The sequence below is a fragment of the Musa acuminata genome, chromosome BXJ3-3 (assembly GCF_036884655.1).
Source record: "Musa acuminata AAA Group cultivar baxijiao chromosome BXJ3-3, Cavendish_Baxijiao_AAA, whole genome shotgun sequence".
Taxonomy (NCBI): domain Eukaryota; kingdom Viridiplantae; phylum Streptophyta; class Magnoliopsida; order Zingiberales; family Musaceae; genus Musa; species Musa acuminata.
The window spans coordinates 27,448,394-27,468,435 of NC_088351.1; the positions used below are offsets into that span (position 1 = coordinate 27,448,394).

Sequence of the window (20,042 nt, forward strand, 5' to 3'; positions counted from 1 at the left end):
TTTGAGAAAATATTTGGGTCTAACTTTCAGAATTTTTTTAGAGCTCTCCAATTATATATAAAAAAAATTCTGCTGTCTGACTTATTTATTAAAAATGAATAGAAATAAATGATTATGATGCTGCAGGGTCTCACAAAGTTAGGGTTATCAGCTTATGAAGCTGCATCATGTTAATGGATGCATACAAGAAGAGAAGCCAAGTTTAAGGTGGCACTTCTGCTGCAAAAATGTCACCAAAATAGCTGACAAAAAGGTGGCAATTGCCAAAGTATTGTTCAGCCAATGCATGCATTTATTTTGGTTACCTCAAGCTTTACTGCGTGCATGGCTCCATTCCCATCACATCTCCTCCTCAGTGGAATGTTGTTGGATCACCTTGGAAGAAGAGTGTAGGCGTTCGAATGATATGACATTGATGGCAGTAATGCACAGAGAGATCTATGTCTTTGTCCTTTGTGCAGTGTGGAGTCAAAACGAGACATCGTACAAGGTTTGTGTGGCATATATATATATATATATATATATATGTTGTAATCCACTGACACTATCAGCTCCTCTTGTGTTGGAAAAAGGTCACATGTCAGACACAGAGAGAGAGAGAGAGAGAGAGAGACTCAACGAATGCCATGCTTGACTACATTTCTCACAAGTATTCCTTCCTTTGCTCACAGCATGGAGTTGAAAATTCTGAAAGGAACCGAGTTGACTGAAATAACTTTCTTGGGAGTCAGCTGTCAGCAGTCAATGATTAGATATGCCATCCTTCACAAGTTAAAGAAATTCTCAATTTGATTTTGATGAGAGTATAAGAAATAAAATTATTAGAAAAATTTATGTTAAAACTAAAATCAAATATTATAGATAAAAAATATTTATTAAATATAATAATTGATAAAATATCTCGGATATTATGAAGTAAGTGATCCATATACATCATGAATCTATGTAAGAAAGAAGATAGATCTTTTTTTTTTTTTTTTTAGGACTATGATAATTATTGGAGTTGAGATTTATTATAAGTTGAAAGAAAAAATCTATAAAGAAAATGATACATATAATGTTTTGCTCATATATAGATGAGAGTAGAGGGTCTAGGCAATCAAAAAATTTCCTCCTATCAAGTCATCTTATAAGGTATCCAAACATTAAGTAAACTTTATTTCTATTAGTCGATAACCTTAATTAGAATATCAATATATTTTAATAAATTAATTAGGATAATAAAATCTAATATTTTTTCACTTGACTCATTAATTGATAAGACATAAAATAGTTTACAAATTAAAATAAAAAATTATTTTAAAAATAATTTACTTAATTAAAAATTAAAATTTTAAAATATATTTATATATATATTTTTAAAAATAAGTCAATAAGTCTAATAAATATAATAATACTATATTAAGTATGTCTAGCAATATAAATCATAGCGGTTGTATGTCATCTGCTTCCTTCTATATATTATAACTTTGTTAGTCTTTCTTGATCTAATCCAAAATGATCTTTCTAATTTGTCTTGTTAAGATAATCTTATTATCATATTTAATTATTATTATATATATACATAAATATAAATAAGATAGTAGAAATAAATGACTTTAATTATAATATTCATTCAAATATGTATTATCATATCTTTTATTGACTGCTCACAAACTCAATTATAAGATTATATTCTCTTAAATATTTTTAGTTGTAAGGTCTAAGTGAATATATCAACAATTAATATAGTAAAACTCAAGTTGTTTCTAAACTCTTTATGTAATGATTAAGTATTTTATGTCGATATACTTAGAATTGTAATAGTATTTATCAGAAAAGAAAACTAGAACAGTATGTCACAAAATATTTTTAATGACTTTGTAGTTGAGTCTGACTATACTAAATTCTGAGATGAAATTTTGTAGTCATAAAGCTTAATTAATGATCTCATAATATATCACAGAATCAATTTCTATTATCAATAATATAATTTATATTATACTATATTTGTAAATTGTCAATCTAGCTAATGTAAACATAAATCATAAAGAAGAATTTTTGCTATTAAGATAATTTATAAAATCAACATATGAAAATATCATCATTTCAAATTGACATGATTTCTTATATGTGTATATATAATCTTTCTTCTCATATAGATATCTTATTTTATTCTTTTATAGTTTTCTAATATTTTATTTTTGAGTAACTCCAATATCTACCTAATATTCTAACTATAAAATTGATATAGAGTTAAGCATATAATAGATTTTTAATTACACATACATAAGAAATATTTATTATTTATTATTTTATTTGATTTTTTCTAAGTTAATTTTATAAATTAATAGCTTTGATTGAATTTTATACCTTTGTTATTTGCTAAATAATGCTACATACTAAATCTCCCTAAAACTCAATTAATAAATTATTTCTAAGATAGTCTTAATAATTATTAATATATATTTCTAAAATATATTAACATAGAGATAAGTTATCTCAATTATATCAATCAACATAAAATTCCTGGTTAAAATCTCTTGATACCGTGTGATAAACCAAAATTATTATTGATAAGTAAAATATCATATATATAATAATAATAATAATAATAATAATAATAATAATAAACTAACTCATACTAATCTTTAGATATAAACATTAATCAATAATATTTTTTAAATTTAAAGAAAATAATGGTATCATAAAATTTATATACCATTATCTAAAAAGATTGCTTATAGTCATAAATAGATTTTCAAATTTTGTAAGCTAAAATTTTTCTTTCTTTTCCTTTCTCTACTAATCATTTAGATAGTTCTATTCAGAAAAATTATTTTCATATCTATTTGAGATAACTCAAAATCATAATAAGCTACTAATATCATGAAGATTCTTAATGAGTCCATTAAAAAAACTTGAAGAAAATATCAAGTTATGATCAATGCCTTCTTTATAAATAAAACTTTTGGCTATAAATCTAACTTTATATTATTTGATATTATCCATTGAGTCCTATTTAGTATTAAAAACTAATTTACAATCAATTCTTTCATAATTAGTAGGTAATTCAATGAGTTTCTACACATCAAATAGGTCTATTAATTTTAACTCTTCTTTTATTGCATCATACCACTACTCAGAATCATTATTTTTTATAACATATAAAAATAATAATAGATCATTTTTTATTCCTATATCATAATATGATTCTTTTGTATCATATAGTTATTAAAAATGATAAGTCTCATTTTTTTTTAGATATTTTTAAGACTATCGATTATGATTGTTCTACAAGTTATCAACAATGATATCAATATTATGTGATAATTTATTCATGCTCGTTTATTATTCACCTTAATTAAGTCATTTAGTGATTTAAGTAATAACAAATTCTCGAATAGCAAATCTATAGATAATTTTAAAATATTAACATATATCTCCTAATATCAAGATTAAAATTTGAGATTTTCGCTCCTACTGATTCATCATTTTTTAGGAATATTTATTATCATATTCAACTATTCTCATATTATGATTGAGATAAAAAAATTTATACCCCTTAGAATAAAATACTTAAAAATAAATATTGAATCCAATTTCTTTTTATATAGATTGAAGATCCTTATCTTCGTAGAACAATCCTAAATATGTAAATATTTTGAGTTGAGTTTTCTGTCTATTCATAACTCTAAAGGAGTTGATGAAATTAATTTAAAGCTTCACCTCACATTGATTCAAGTATAAAATAATAATTTATTATATTGCTAACCATATCAATAAGAGTATGATTTCGTATTTCAATAATTTCATTTTATTGTGACACACCTAATAAAATATATTGAGCATGAATATCTTACTTTCTTTATAATTTAGTAAAAGAACCAAAATTATGATCAAACATATTATATCTACTATAAAATTATTACCTCTATCAGATTTGATAATTTAATTTTTTTAATCTAATTATTTTTTGACTTTATTTATGCATATCTAAAAGTATCAATAGCTTAAGACCTAACATGCATCATATATGCATAGTCAAATTTTGACATATCATCTATAAATGTCATAAGATATCTCTTCATAAATAAGAAAATGGAGTAATCTATAATTGTAAGTATATATAATCTCAAGAAGTTCGTAAAACTATGCTTCATTCTAATATTTGAATGTAGGATAATAGGAAACTTATGATTTATATTAATGTTATATAAATCATCATTCAAAATTGTATAAGTAACTTTAATTGAATCATAAATATGTTGAATTTGTCACCACCAAAAGAAAGATAATATCCTAATAATTCTAGATAAAAAATTTAAAATTTAAAATTATAGAAATATAACATGTATTCTTAAGATACATCAAATGGATCATCTCTAAGTATATATGATAAATATACACTACATCATTTTTGAATTAAGATGATTCATTGTAGTGGTGAATCTTTTATGCACTTTTGGTTTTTATGTTAAAATTAATTTCTATGTATTATTTGTAACATGAGTTGAAGCATCAAATATTATAAATGAATTTCTGTTATGTCTAATTCGAAACATATAAAGATTAACTTATACCTTTCTCTTTGGAACTAAACCTTATAGTCTTCTTCATATAACCTTTATTGCTACAAAACTAATATTTTGATGACTTTCCTCATATGAGTTTGTATAATATTTATAAACTTAGGTAATTTATTGGATAAATCATGCTTTAAAGAAGTTACCTCGAAATTTACAAGCATTGTAACTAACGGAGAAGGGATTTATCGAAAGGTAAGAAAAAAAATCTATAATAATAAAGGTCCTCGGAAGGTCATGAGAACAACAGTTTTGGAAAAGATAATTATGAGGTTTTCTTTATTTTAATTAATTAATTAATTAGAATATAAAATCTAAGAAGGAGGTGATGATAAAGAATGGGGAAGGCATAAAAGTGCAAGAAAGAGCTTTCTTAATAACATCATGCTTAACCAGGCTCTTAGCAGCACAATACAAACACAATAAGCATACAGCAACTTCTTAATTCTTTTCTGTTTACACTTAAAGCAATTATTCTTAATAAAGAAAAGTGAGTTTGGTTGTCTTTACAAAGATAATATAGGGTATTAGTTTCAGAAGTTGGTTTCCGGAGCAAGTTTAGTCTAAGTCTAATGGATGCAAATTCCACTCACATATGCATGAATAAAACAGTCTTTACGATATCAACTTGAAGCCTCAACAACTATGTATGTGTGTGGGAATAGCTATCAGTTCTGCAGCTTTACTGGGCTTATGAGATGGCTGAACATTCACATGGAACTCTATGAGCTACACCTCAAGATCTATGCACTCAAAGCAAGACTTCACATGACCAAAATGTGTCCATTTTTCATTATTAATGAATTGTTTTTTTCAATTACACTTATGATCGCAATTTATATTTCGACAAAGCGACTCCGTTAGTTTGCAAACAAGTATTACATGACTAAGGCAAATCTAGATAAATTTAGACTATCAACACAATAGTTGTGTGTGTGTTGCAGAGATCCAAACACAATTTGTTATTTTATATATATATATATATGTATTTATATATATATATATATATATATATATATATGTATTTATATATATGTATATATATATATATATGTATATGTATATATATATTATTAATCGAACCTAACCTTGATGCGAGTAAGTTTCTATTCACTATATTGCAGGGGATAAACCGATGAAAAGTCAACAAAAAATATTATAAAATAATTTATTATTTATTAATTTTCCTTTATAATTCTTTCTTCTTCTTTCACTTTTCTATTTCCTCTTTTTTTTTTATTCCTGCTCTCTGTTTGTTTTTTTTCTCCCTCCCTTCTGTTCTACTCATCCATTTCCAACTCATCAACCTACTCCATTTTTCTAATATTTTGATCCTCCTTTTGATAACTTTTCATAAAATATTAATTTTTTTTCTTTTATTGGAAGAATGGGCGGGGCCCCAATCGTTTTGATCGAAGCTCGTTAAATTATTTTTATTATTTAATATAATTGAGTTGATGAAATTATCGTACGATGTGGAGAATCCAACGCGCGTGAGTAATTCTCGGCTGACCGTCCAAGTAAGAGCCAAGATTGGATCCCATCAGTGGTCAAGAAATCTCTCTCTCTCTCTCCACAAACTTCTATCTGCCGCATTCGCCAGTTGAATATGATCCAGAAGAAGACGACGCCGACGGCGAAGTCAAACACGGCGGCTTACGCCACGAAGGTGAAAGTGCCTTCGGTGGCGGAATATATTATTAAGACATGAGAAACACAAGTGATATGATTTGATATGCATTTAATAACTATCTTCTTTTCTAGTAATAATACAACTTAATATCTCAACTATTTGATATGAACTACAGAATCTTTTATCAATACTTAACTTTATATAAAATAATAATTTTAAAATGTAATCTTATTATCTCAATTATCTTCAGATTTGCTTAGCATATAAACCAGAGATCCAAATACTGTGGAGATCACCAAACGGCTGCAATGGACTCGTCGCCTCACGCACTGCTCCTGCCGTACCCTGCACAAGGCCATGTCATCCCCTTCATGGCGCTCGCCCACTGCTTTGTGAACCACGGCTTCAAGGTCACCTTCGTCGACACTGAGTTCAGCCACGCGCGCCTTGTCGCCGCCTTGGCCGACATGGAGCAGGCTGCTTCGGGCCGAATTGAGCTCGTCTCCATCCCGGACGGGCTGGAGCTGGAAGACTCCGGCATGCGCAACGACCACGGGAAGCTGATGGCGGGCCTCCAGAAGGCCATGCCGCCTTGCCTGGAGGAGCTGATCCGTAGGAGCGGCGACGCCGGCGATCAGATCACGTGCATGATCGCCTTCCAGGGCATGGCCTGGGCGCTGGAGGTCGCGAAGAAGATGGGCGTCCGGACAGCGGCGTTCTGGCCTGCGTCGGCGGCGGTGCTCGCCACGATACTGAGCATCCCGGAGCTGATCGCGCGAGGCGTCATCGACGAGAATGGTAACAGCGCATAGAATATGAGAATCAAGAAGACGCGCTTACAAATGCCGTCCTCTGCTCCTCACTTATATATATATATATATATATATATATATATATATATATATATGTATGTATATATATATATATATATATATATATATATATATATATATATATATACATACATATATATATATATATATATATATATATATATATACATACATATATATAAATATATATATATATATATACATACATATATATAAATATATATATATATATACATATACATATATATATATGTATATGTATATATATATATGTATATACATACATATATGTATATGTATATATATATATATGTATATGTACATATATATATATATACATACATATATATATATATATACATACATATATATATATATACATACATACATATATATATATATATATATATATATATATATATATATAATTTGTATAAATAAAAAGATCCTCGAGGCTTATCGAATAATAAAAAAGTTATATCTTCAAGTTTGATAAATATTTTCTCCACCAAGGAGCTGATTTTCTCATCCTCACTTATTAGAATCCTTTTTTTTATAGTAGTAAGTTCTTATTTTCGTTTTCATTCTATGATAGTATCAAATCCTTGCTCTTGGTGTTAGCATAATATATATTTGTTAGAAAATTAAAGAGTATGCTTTAAACTCGTCATATACAGGAGATTTTATGCATCAGGGTCTAGTGGCAATAATGATGGCAACGATAACAATGTTATCCGCGATGACAATGGTAATTTCGATGATGACGACTTTCATGATGGAGACAATGGCAACAATCACAATAATAATGATGGGGGATTAATAGCCTTATAGGAGATGTTTAAAGCACAATAAGTAAGGATAACTTGGGAACTTTGAAAGATTAGTGATATTCTCACTAACTTGAGTTTAGGCACCAATAGAGTTCATGATAATAGTAGGATTAATAGTGCCAGAGTTGATACTTATGGCCTGCAATCCAATGTAGGCAACCAACCTCTAAAGATAAGTCAAATGAAGAAGAAATTATGGACTATCATAGAACCAACCAAAGAAGAGGTGCAAGTGCGGCTTAACCTCGATACTTCAACCAACGTGATACTATCCACCCACAACAACTAACTATATATGATGATGACTCATTATATTATAGTGAAAGGTGTGAAAGAAATAAACCACCACCTAGACGAAATAAGTTATTTGAGAATTATCACCTCAGACCTCAGTTTTAATGGCTACCTCAACATTGAAGGCTTTCTTGATTGGAATTATGAAGTAAAGAACTTATTCAAGGTGATGGATATTCCTGATTACAAGCAAGTTGCATACAAGTTAAAAAGAGGTGTAGCAGCTTAGTAGGATACATCACAAAATAATAGAAAAAGATAAGGAAAGGCATTAGTACGTGATGGAAGATGAAACAACTTCTTAAGAGAAGATTCCTACCTCTAAATATTGAACAATTATTATTCCAATAATACCAAAACTACATATAAGGCACTTGATTTGTAACTAAGTATATTGATGAATTCTTATGCTTTTCAATTAGATGTAACTTATTAGAGTTAGAAGACCAATAAACAGTAAGGTACGTTAACGGACTGAAATTTATAATTAAAGATAGAACTCCTTTAACTCCGATATAAATAATAGATGAAGCTTATAATATAGTATTAAAGGCTGAAATATTGTTGACTCAACCTCCAATTGCTACTTGACAATTCTCTACTTTGGTAACATGACATATTCTTAACAAAGAGAAGCAAGTTGTAACTGTTGGGTCTAGCTCATATGTGGGCTTGGACAATTGGGCCTTTGGAGCCCAAATCAAATTATTAATTAAAAGGTAAAATAGTTGAGGGCGGAAAACAAGAGGAAAGGTTCGGTGTAGTGGGATCAGCGAACATGCAGCAGCGTGCGATAGTGCAGAGAGACAGAGGAGAGAGAAAGATTAAGATATTGAGTTTTCTACTTAATAATTAGTAGCCAAACGTTGTTAGTTTTGACCCAAATTTTATGTGGAGAATCCTTGCAGCAAACTCTACAATTCTAACGGTGTTGATCTATAGTTTACCCTCTCTAAGGTACTTTCCTACTATACCCACTTTGTGAGACCTAGAATTCTCTTACAAGACGATCCATATGTGATGATGATATACTATTCTTGAGTCAAGATCTATGTTCTTGATATTATTATGATCCTTTAGTTATTCTAGAGAAGATTTACTATAAACCTATTATCATTACTATTGATAGTGGAAGTTTGAGGTGGACTATGATCCCGTGATTTTTCCCACATTGGGTTTTCTACGTTAAAAGATTTGGTCTCACTGTGTGATTGATTTATTGCTCTATTGTTTATGCTATGCTGATTGATATTAACATTTTGATATCAAGTTAGTATTTTGATGAGGAACCCATTTTGATACACAAAGAGGGAAAAAAATTATTCCGCTTTAATAGGTTTTCCCAACAAGTGGTATCAGAGCAACAGGTTATTTGGTGCTAATTTTTCTTGTGTGATTGAAATGGAGTAGTCAGATGGTATGATTAAATTGAACTCATTAAATTATTCTACTTGGAGGCGTATGATGAAAGATTTGCTCTATTGCAAAGATTTATATAAGCCCATTAAGGTTAAAGATAAACCTTCTACTATGGACGATGAAGAATATGAAGTTCAATGTAGAAAAGCTATTGCCTAGATGGATAGATATAAACTTGCATGAGCATATTTCTGATGAAATCAGAGCTGATGTTGTTTGGTAAAAGTTAGAAAATCTCTTTGCGAAAAAAACAGTGGGAAATAGAATTTTTCTCCTCAGAAGGCTTATAAATTTGAAGTATAAAGATGATGGTAACATTGTTAGGCACATAAGCCTATTTTAGAGTCTTGAAATCAAGTTAGTTGCTATGAAAATAAATATAGATGATGAGATGTAAGGATTATTACTTCTTAGCTCTTTACCAGAAAGTTGGGAAACATATATGGTGACAATTTATAACTCCATGCCAGAGGGAACTCTAACTATAGATATGGTTAAAGACAGTTTGCTAAATGAAGATGCCAGAAGGAAAGAACAGGGTGAATCTTCTTCTAGGACATTTGTTCTTAAAAAACAAGAAAGATATGGAAGAAGTCATAGTAGAAATCCACATAGTTATAGAGGAAGATCCAAGTCTATAAGAGATATCAAATGTTTCCACTATAATAGACCAGGTCATATGAAGAAAAAGTGTAGGTTTTGGAAGCGAGAATAGAATGAAATGAAGAAAAATGAGAAAGAGATCAATACAGTTGCCGCTGAAGGTAATATCACTATTGTTTGTGATGACGGTTGTGTTAGTCTTATAGTTCAGGACAGTAACTAGGTATTTGACTCTGGTACTTCATTTTATGTTACTTCTCATGATGATTTCTTTAGATCTTACATTGTTGGTGATTTTGGTAATGTCAGAATGAGAAATAGTGGTACATCTAAGATTGTGGGTATTGGAGATATTTACTTGGAGACTAGTATTGGGAGCAAATTGATACTCAAAGATGTAAGGCATATTTCAGATATTCGTCTTAACTTGATATCTACAGGAAAACTTGATGATGAAGGCTTTGCACATTATTTTGATGAAAGCAAATGGAAACTCGCTAAAGGTTCTCTAATTGTGGCAAGAGGAAATAAGCTTAACTCTTTTTATATCATGGAAGTTAAGCTACACAAAAGAGAGATTAATGCAATTCAAAAAGGTGAAAGTATAAATCTTTGGCACAAGAGGCTTGGTCATATCAATGAGAAGGGACTTCAAAATCTTATTAGAAAACAATTCTTACCAGAGTTGTAAGGTACATCTCTTAAATCTTGTGATCATTGCTTAGTTGAAAAAATACATAGAGTTGCATTTCATACATATCCATCATTTAGAAGATCAGATGTTATTGATTTAGTTCATACTGATGTCTGTACTATGCAAACTAGAACTCTTGGAGGTGATCTTTATTTTGTTACTTTTACTGATGACCATTCTAGAAAAGTGTGGGCTTTTACTTTGAAATCTAAAGCCTAGGTACTCGATGTTTTCAAGGAGTTTCATATCAGTGTTGAAAGAGAAACTGACAGAAAATTAAACTGTGTTCGATCAGATAATGGTGGTGAGTACAAGGGTCCTTTTAAGAATTATTATAGGTTCCATGGTATCAGGCTTAAGAAAATAGTCCCTAAAACTCCTCAGCAGAATGGTGTGGCAGAAAGGATGAACAAAACCATTGAAGAAAGGATTAGGTGTATGTTTTCCCATGCCAAGTTACCGAAGTCATTTTGGGAGGAAGCTGTGAGAATTATAGTTGACCTGATAAATCTTTCTCCATTAGTTCCTTTGAAAGGTGATGTTCCAAAGAGAGTATGGAAAGGAAAAGATATATCTTATAATCATTTAAGAGTCTTTGGGTATAAAGCATTTGTTCATATTCCCAAAGATGAGAGGTCCAAGCTTGATAATAAGGCAAAAGCATGTATCTTATTGGGATATGATCATAAAGAGTTTGGGTACAGATTATAGGATCCAATGAACAAGAAGATTATTAGAAGCAGAGATGTTATGTTTCTCGAAGACTAATTGTTTAATGATGGTGATAATGTTAAGAAGTCGGAAACCTCTGTTTATATTCCTTGGAGTTTGAGTCCAGTTCCTTCACCTGTAGTTCATGATGATCATGGGGGAGATGAATAAGAAGATCATGGTGAGAATGGAAGTGATGATACTCCTATAGTTGATGATGATGAACCAACTGAATAAGCACCTCCACCGCCAGTTGAGATTCTATTGAGGAGATCCACAAGAGAGCGATAATCATCTACCAGATATCCTTCACATGAGTATGTTATGCTTACTGACGGGGGAGAGCCAGAAACTTATCAAGAAGCTATTCTACATGAGCATAAGAATGAGTGGGTTAAAGCCATGCAAAAAGAGATGAGATCTTTGCATGAGAACCACACCTATGACTTGGTAAAATTACCTAAAGAGAAGAAAGCTCTCAAGAATAAGTGGGTTTACAAATTGAAGACTGAAAATAATAATTCACAACAAAGATACAAGGCACGATTAGTTGTGAAAGGATTCAATTAGAAGAAAGGTATTGATTTTGAAGAAATATTTTCTCCGATTGTGAAAATGTCATCTATCCGAGTTGTTTTTAGTTTTGCTGCCCGCTTGAATTTAGAAGTTGAACAACTTGATGTGAAAACAACATTTCTTCATGGTGACTTAGAAGAAGAAATTTACATGTGTTAGGATCAAGAGCACTAAGAGGGGGGGGGTGAATTAGTGCAGCGGAAATCTTATAATAATTTAAAAACAAAAAGCTGCGTTCGTTCAAAAACGATTATGATGCAAAAGCAAATTCTCAGTTTGTATCTAAGTGCAGTTTGCGTCTAAGCGCAGATTGCGTCTAAGTGCAGTTTTGCGTCTAAGCGCAGATTGCGTCTAAGTGCAGATTTACGTCTAAACGCAGATTTACGTCTAAACGTAGTTTTACGTCTAAACGCAGTTTTACGTCTAAACGCAGATTTACGTCTAAACGCAGTTTTACGTCTAAACGCAGTTTTACGTCTAAACGCAGATTTACGTCTAAACGCAGTTTTACGTCTAAACGCAGTTTTACGTCTAAACGCAGATTTACGTCTAAACTTTGAAACTCGTTTGTATATTCGCAGAAGGCAGTATGCAGTTGAAATCAAGACGTAAACGTAAACTGAAATCTGATGATTGAGCGAAGAAAGCCGATTTACGTCCGAATGCAGTTTTACGTCTAAATGTTGAAACTCGTTCGTAAAATCGTAGAGGACAGATTGCAGTTATTAATAGGATTAAAATGTAAGTGTAAACTGCAAGGAAGCTCGTTCGTAAAAGCGCGGAAAACAGTTCTGCAGAATCAAACGTAAACGTAAACTGTAATGTACGAAAATACGAGTTTACGTCTGAATCCAGATTTGGAAGAACAGCACTTAGAACTTGTTCGTGAAAGCGCAGAGAGCAGTAGTGATGAGGGAGGTTTGCAGTAATGATAAAGTGCTCGAAATTAAAACGCAAACCAGAGATTTAGAGTGGTTCGGTCAGCCTTGACCTACTCCACTTTTGGCTTCCTCCACCGATGAGGTTGCCGACGTCAACTAGCTGCCTTCCTTCAATGGGCGAAGGCCAAACTTCCCTCTTACAGTTTCTCTCCTTTTGACAGGCTTAGGAGACAACCTTTACAGACCTTTCTCTCCTCACTTTACAGTTGAAAACTTGAAGAACAGAAGGAGGAGACTCAAGGCTTTACAATACGTTTGAGCTCTTTAGAATCACAGAAAAGATCACAATTTTGGTATAGGTCTGTATCTCTTCAGTGCTGAATGGGTGGGGTATTTATACGCCCCAACCCAATTCAAAATTCGAGCTCAAAACGATCAAATCGATCTAATCCCAGAATTTCTGGGATCAGGCGGTTGCACCTCTCGACTGGAGAGGTGGCACCGCCTGGCAGAGCTCGAAGACTGAGCTCTGCCGATTGCTTCTTCTCTGCCAGAGCTCGAAGACTGAGCTCGATGGTTGCATCACCTGGCAGAGCTCGAAGACTGAGCTTGGTGGTTGCATCACCTGGCAGAGCTCGAAATCTGAGCTTGGTGGTTGCATCACTTGGCAGAGCTCCAAACTGAGCTCAAGCTGATGCACCATTCTGCCATAGCTCGAAGACTGAGCTTGGTGAATTCATCACCTTGCAAAGCTCGAGACTGAGCTCAGGCTGATGCACCACTCTGCCAAAGCTCGAAGACTGAGCTTGGTGGTTGCATCGCCTGGCAGAGCTCGGAACTTGAGCTCTGGCGGTGCAACCTCTTGGCTGGAGCGGTTGCACCTCCCAGCCGTGCAGCCCTGGCGGTTGCACCTCCTGGCTGGGGCGGTTGCACCTCCCAGCCCCTCAGCCCAGGCGGTTGCACCTCCTGGCTGGGGCGGTTGCACCTCTCAACCCCTCAGCCCAGGCGGTTGCACCTCCTGGCTGGGGCGGTTGCACCTCCTGGTGCAATCAGGGTCCGAATGGTTCACTCCATTCGACCCACTTGAATCTTTTCAGGGGCCCAATTGCCCCAAGATTAAGCTAATGGGATCACCTCCCATTTTCCTGCTTAATCATCGTGCTAACTACGATTATCTCTAAGACAACTTCTGCAGCTTGCTCCGATGCGTCAATCGCTTCTTCCGGCGAGTTTCCGGCCAACTTCCGTCGATCAACCGACAACCCTCGGTGATCCTTCTGCGGACATCCGGCATACTCCTGGACTTTGCGACGATCCACTTGGCGAGTTCCGACGAGCTTCGCTTGGCAAGCTTCTGGACTTCTCGGATCTGTTCTCTCTGAACCTCCGACGACCGTCCGAACTTCCGTCGAACTCTCGAACTCCCAACGTGATCATGATCTTGACTCCGGAGCAACTCCTGCTGCTTGTCTTAATCTCATCGTAGTTAATCCTGCACACTTATCTCAACACATAGATTAGATAACAAATGACAATTGACTTCATCATCAAAATCCGAGATTCAACAATCTCCCCCTTTTTGATGATGACAATCAATTGATAAAGGAGTTATCCTTAACTCCCCCTATCTATATGCCATAGTTGAGATAAGTCAACCTTGAATTCAAGACCTAAGAATTCAAGTGACGCAATGATAAGTTAGATCAGTTAAACTTATCAATGCTCCCATCATGATGCCTATCATGATGTATCTCTTCAAGAATTATGTCAAGGCATGACATACATCAACAAGTTTGTATGATAGTGTTTGTAACCAATCATCATGCAATCATATAACGCTACGAAGGACTTTTTACATGATGCTTACATTTGAGATTTTCTAGTAAGTTTGCATTTTCTTTCACAATATCAAATTAAGATATGATGCAAACTATAGTACATGTTCACATATCTCATGGTGATGCAAGGATGGCATAACATTGTTTATAGCATCACTCAAGTATTTGCAACTATGACATAGATATGATTATGGCAGTTCAGCTATGACATAGTGTTTATCAATTCATATTTTTTTTCTCCCCCTTTGTCATCAACAAAAAGCATGATAGCATTATTAAGCAAATAAAGGAAGTCATGACACATATATCACTTTATTGTTTTTGCTTGACGGAGGAAAGTCATTTTCCAAGGAGTTTTCATCATGCAATACGGGAACATCCCATTTTTAGCATACAACCCGAAAAATGAACTTTTTACATGCATTTGGTTAAAAATATTTGTCACATAATTTGCAACATGTTGTTTGATCAAGCGTTCTCAAGGCATGTAATAGTAATAACATCCGAAAGATAATTTTAACTAGTTTAAGTATTTGGACACATCAACATACCTAATTCTCTTCTAATGTAATCAAATTGTTCTTCACATAGGGGTTTTGTGAAGATATCAGCCAGTTGATGTTTGGTATCAATAAACTCTATGGTCACGTCATGATTAGTGACATGATCACGTATAAAGTGATGTCTAATATCAATGTGTTTTGTTCTTGAGTGTTGTATAGGATTTTTAGTTAAGCATATTGCACTCGTGTTATCACATTTAATGGGAATATCTTTAAGAATCACTTTGTAATCTTCTAAAGTGTTTTTCATCCATACAACTTGTGCACAGCATGCACTTGCTGCAATGTATTCAGCTTCGGTTGTTGATAGGGCAACCGAGTTTTGTTTCTTAGATGACCAGGATACAAGGGCATGTCCTAAAAATTGACATGATCCTGATGTGCTTTTTCTGTCTAGTTTACAGCCAGCGAAGTCCGCATCAGCATAGGCTGTTAATTCAAAATTTTCTGTTTTTGGGTACCATAATCCTAGATTGGTAGTTCCATTAAGATATCTGAGTATTCTTTTGACAGCTTTGAGATGAGATATCTTAGGGTCTGATTGAAATCTAGCACAAAGTCCTACACTGAACATAATGTCTGGTCTGGTGGCAGTGAGGTAAAGTAAACTTCCTATCATACCCCTATAGGTTTTTTGATCGAAGCTTTCTCCATTCTCATCAATTTCTAACTTAGTGGAGGTGCTCATAGGAGTGTCAATGGCTTTTGAATTATTCATTTTAAACTTCTTTAGCAAACTTACAGCATATTTGGTTTGACTAATAAAGATGCCATTGCTTAGTTGTTTGATTTGTAGGCCTAAGAAGAATGTTAACTCTCCCATTAGACTCATTTCGAATTCATGACTCATAGTTTTCGAAAAGGATTCACAAAGAGATTCATTTGTAGAACCAAAGATAATGTCATCAACATAAATCTGAACAATGAGAAAATCATTTTCAAAATTCTTGATAAACAATGTAGTATCAACCTTGCCTTTTACGAAATTATTTTCAATGAGAAAAGAGCTAAGTCTCTCATACCAAGCCCTTGGGGCTTGCTTTAAACCATAGAGAGCTTTAGTTAATCTAAACACATGATTAGGGTAGCCATTATTTTCAAATCCAGGAGGTTGTTCAACATAAACTTCTTCGGAAATGAAACCATTTAGAAAAGCGCTTTTAACATCCATTTGAAATAATTTAAAATTATTGCAACTAGCATAGGCAAGGAGCATCCTTATGGCTTCCAATCGAGCCACAGGTGCGAAGGTTTCTTCGTAATCGATACCTTCTTCTTGGTTGAAACCTTTGGCCACTAATCTAGCCTTGTTTCTAACCACGATACCATTTTCATCTTGCTTGTTTCTAAAGACCCATTTAGTACCAATTACTAAATGGTCATTTGGCCTAGGAACAAGCGTCCACACCTCATTTCTTTCAAATTGATTTAATTCATCTTGCATTGCGATAATCCATGAATCATCTTTCATGGCTTCATCAACACATTTGGGTTCAATTTGGGAGAGAAAAGCGGCGTTGGCACAAAAGTTTTTAAAAGAAGATCGTGTTTGAACCCCCTTTGATGTGTCTCCTAGGATTAGTTCCTTAGGATGAGCATCTATATACTTCCAATCCTTGGGTAAGGATGTTTTGGAAGTAGATGCAACCAAGTTGCTAGTTGGAGACGGGGTTTCGTTTAAATTCAAGGAATCAAAATTAATATCATCATCAAGATCATTTTTCTTAATTTCTGAAATCTCATTGAAAACAACATGGATGGATTCTTCAATAATTAAGGTTCTTTTATTGAAGATGCGAAAAGCTTTAGAAACCGAAGAATAACCAAGAAAAATTCCTTCATCAGATTTAGCATCGAATTTTCCTAAGTTATCCTTTTCATTCAAGATAAAACACTTACACCCAAAGACTTTAAAATATGAGACATTGGGTTTTTTGTTATTCCATAACTCATAAGGAGTTTTGGTGAGTAAGGGTCTTACTAGGACTCTATTTAAAATATAACATGCAGTGTTTACAGCTTCGGCCCAAAAATATTTGGGTAGGCTATGTTCATTCAACATGGTTCTAGCCATTTCTTGCAAATTTCGATTTTTTCTTTCTACTACCCCATTTTGTTGAGGATTTCTTGGAGTAGAGAAGTTATGGTTGTATCCGTTGAGTTCACAGAATTCTTGGAAGTCATGGTTTTGAAATTCTCCACCGTGATCACTTCTAATTGACGAAATCATAGATTCCTTCTCATTTTGAACAAGTTTACAAAACTTGGTAAAATGTCTAAAGCATTCATTTTTTTATTTTAAGAAGTAGGTCCATGTATATCTGCTGTAGTCATCAATAATGACAAAGGCGTATTTGCTACCTCCTAGACTCGATGTAGAGATTGGTCCGAACAAGTCCATATGGATCAATTGTAAGGGCCTAGAGGTGCTTATTTGATTCTTAGCTTTGAAGCTACCCCTAATTTGCTTACCTAATTGGCAAGCATCACATACATTATCTTTGATGAACTTGATATGAGGAATTCCTCTTACAAGTTCTCTAGATGATACTTGATTGATTAGTTTCATGCTAGCATGACCTAATCTTCTATGCCATAGCCAAGCATCCTCATTCATAACGGCAAAGCACATTTCATCACATAAGTCATTGATGTCAATAGTGTATACGTTGTTTTGTTTTAATGCAATCATAGATATATTTTTGTGTGGTTTTTCAATGATGCAGGCATTAGATTCAAATCTTATAATATATCCTTTATCACATAATTGACTAATGCTCAAGAGGTTATGTTTTAAACCATCAACTAGTAAAACATCTTCAATAGAGAGGTTGGATTTGTTACCAATGGTTCCTTTGCCAATGATTTTACCCTTGTTGTTGTCTCCGAAGGTGACATATCCTTCGTCTATGCTAGAGAGCTTAGAAAATTGAGATGGATCTCCGGTCATATGCCTTGAGCATCCACTATCAAGGTACCATTTCTTGCTCCTAGCTTGCAATTGTTTAGTTTTCTACAAGAAAGGATGACGTTTAGGTACCCATTTGCTTTTGGGTGCCTCATAAACAGATCTATATTTTCTATCATGTTGCATAGAGTTTATCATGGTTCCTTTAGGAACCCAAATTAATTTGTTTGGACTTATTTTCTTGAATGGACAACAATGTGTCTTGTGTCCAGATTTGCAACAAAAGTTGCACTTGGTTTGGTGTTGAACGTGTAAGATGGGGCCTTTTACAAAGGTAGTTGGATTTCGGTGAGGACTCCTCACAAATCCAATCCCACTTCTTTTGGGAGCATGACCCTTGTTTGTAAGGATCATGTTTAATGACTTGCTACCAACCTCGAATTTCTTCAAGGTGTCCTTAAGCAGCAAGTTTTCTTTTTGTATAGTTTCTAAATCATGACATTTGATACATGAGTTTAAACTATCATGATGTTCGACTTTTAACTTATCAAACTCACAAGTAAGATTATCATGTAGCTTTTTTAGCAACTTGTATTTCTTATTTATAACTTTGCATTCATCAAATAAATCATGGAAGGCATTTAGTAATTCATCGAAAGATAAATCAGCATCTAATAAATCCGTTACCTCCCCTTCGATGGCCATAAAGGCGTAATGAGCAACTTGCTCGGTGTTGGATTCTTCTTCCTCGGATGCGCTCGAATCATCCCATGTTGCTTGGAGCGCCTTCTTCTTTGTTGTTCTTTTCTTGACTTGGGGACAATCACTTTTGTAATGTCCCGGCTTTTTACATTCATAGCAGATCACCTGGTCCTTCTTAGGTTCAAGTTTATTTTTCACATCGTTTTTAAACTTGTTTCTTTTGAAGAATTTTTTAAACTTTCTTGTCAAAAGTGCCAAGTCATCGTCACAATCCTCATCACTTGAGTTTTCTCTCAAGTGGCATTCAGAAGTCTTAAGTGCCATATCCTTCCTGTTCTTTGGAAGGATGTCTTCCTGCTCTTCATGAGCTTTGCAGGTCATTTCGTAGGTCATTAATGACCCGATTAGTTCTTCAAGAGGGAAATTTTGCAGATCTTTTGCCTCTTGAATGGCGGTGACTTTAGGATCCCAACTCTTAGGAAGGGATCTTAGTATCTTATTAACAAGCTCAAAATCCGAAAAGCTCTTTCCGAGACCTTTTAAACCGTTGACGACATCCGTGAAACGGGTAAACATGTCGCCAATGGTTTCACTCGGTTTCATTCGAAAAAGTTCAAAAGAATGCAGCAACAGATTGATTTTTGACTCTTTCACTCTACTTGTGCCCTCGTGGGTCACTTCAAGTGTGTGCCAAATATCAAAAGCAGTTTCGCACGTTGAAACACGATTAAACTCGTTTTTATCAAGAGCGCAAAATAAGGCATTCATAGCCTTTGCATTAAGAGCGAAAGTCTTCTTCTCCAAATCGTTCCAATCGATCATTGGAAGAGAAGATTTTGAAAATCCATTTTCAACAAGGTTCCACAGTTCTAAATCCATAGAAATAAGAAAGATCCTCATTCGGGTCTTCCAGTAAGTGTAGTCCGTTCCACTGAACATGGGTGGACGTGTAATTGAATACCCCTCTTGGTTTCCGGCGTATGCCATCTCTC

General features: G+C 33.6%; 1 protein-coding gene across 1 annotated transcript; it reads left to right on the top strand.

The window, feature by feature from the left end:
- The first annotated feature begins 6,506 nt into the window (after nucleotides 1–6,506).
- Nucleotides 6,507–7,010, top strand: LOC135632512 (UDP-glycosyltransferase 83A1-like). The gene has a single exon (XM_065141121.1). It carries the CDS (start codon nucleotides 6,507–6,509, stop codon nucleotides 7,008–7,010), a length of 504 nt encoding a protein of 167 aa, XP_064997193.1.
- The last annotated feature ends 13,032 nt before the right edge of the window (nucleotides 7,011–20,042 follow it).

Excerpts from the sequence above, each read along its gene's own strand:
- LOC135632512 (XM_065141121.1), top strand. The coding sequence starts at position 6,507 with ATGGACTCGTCGCCTCACGCACTGCTCCTGCCGTACCCTGCACAAGGC.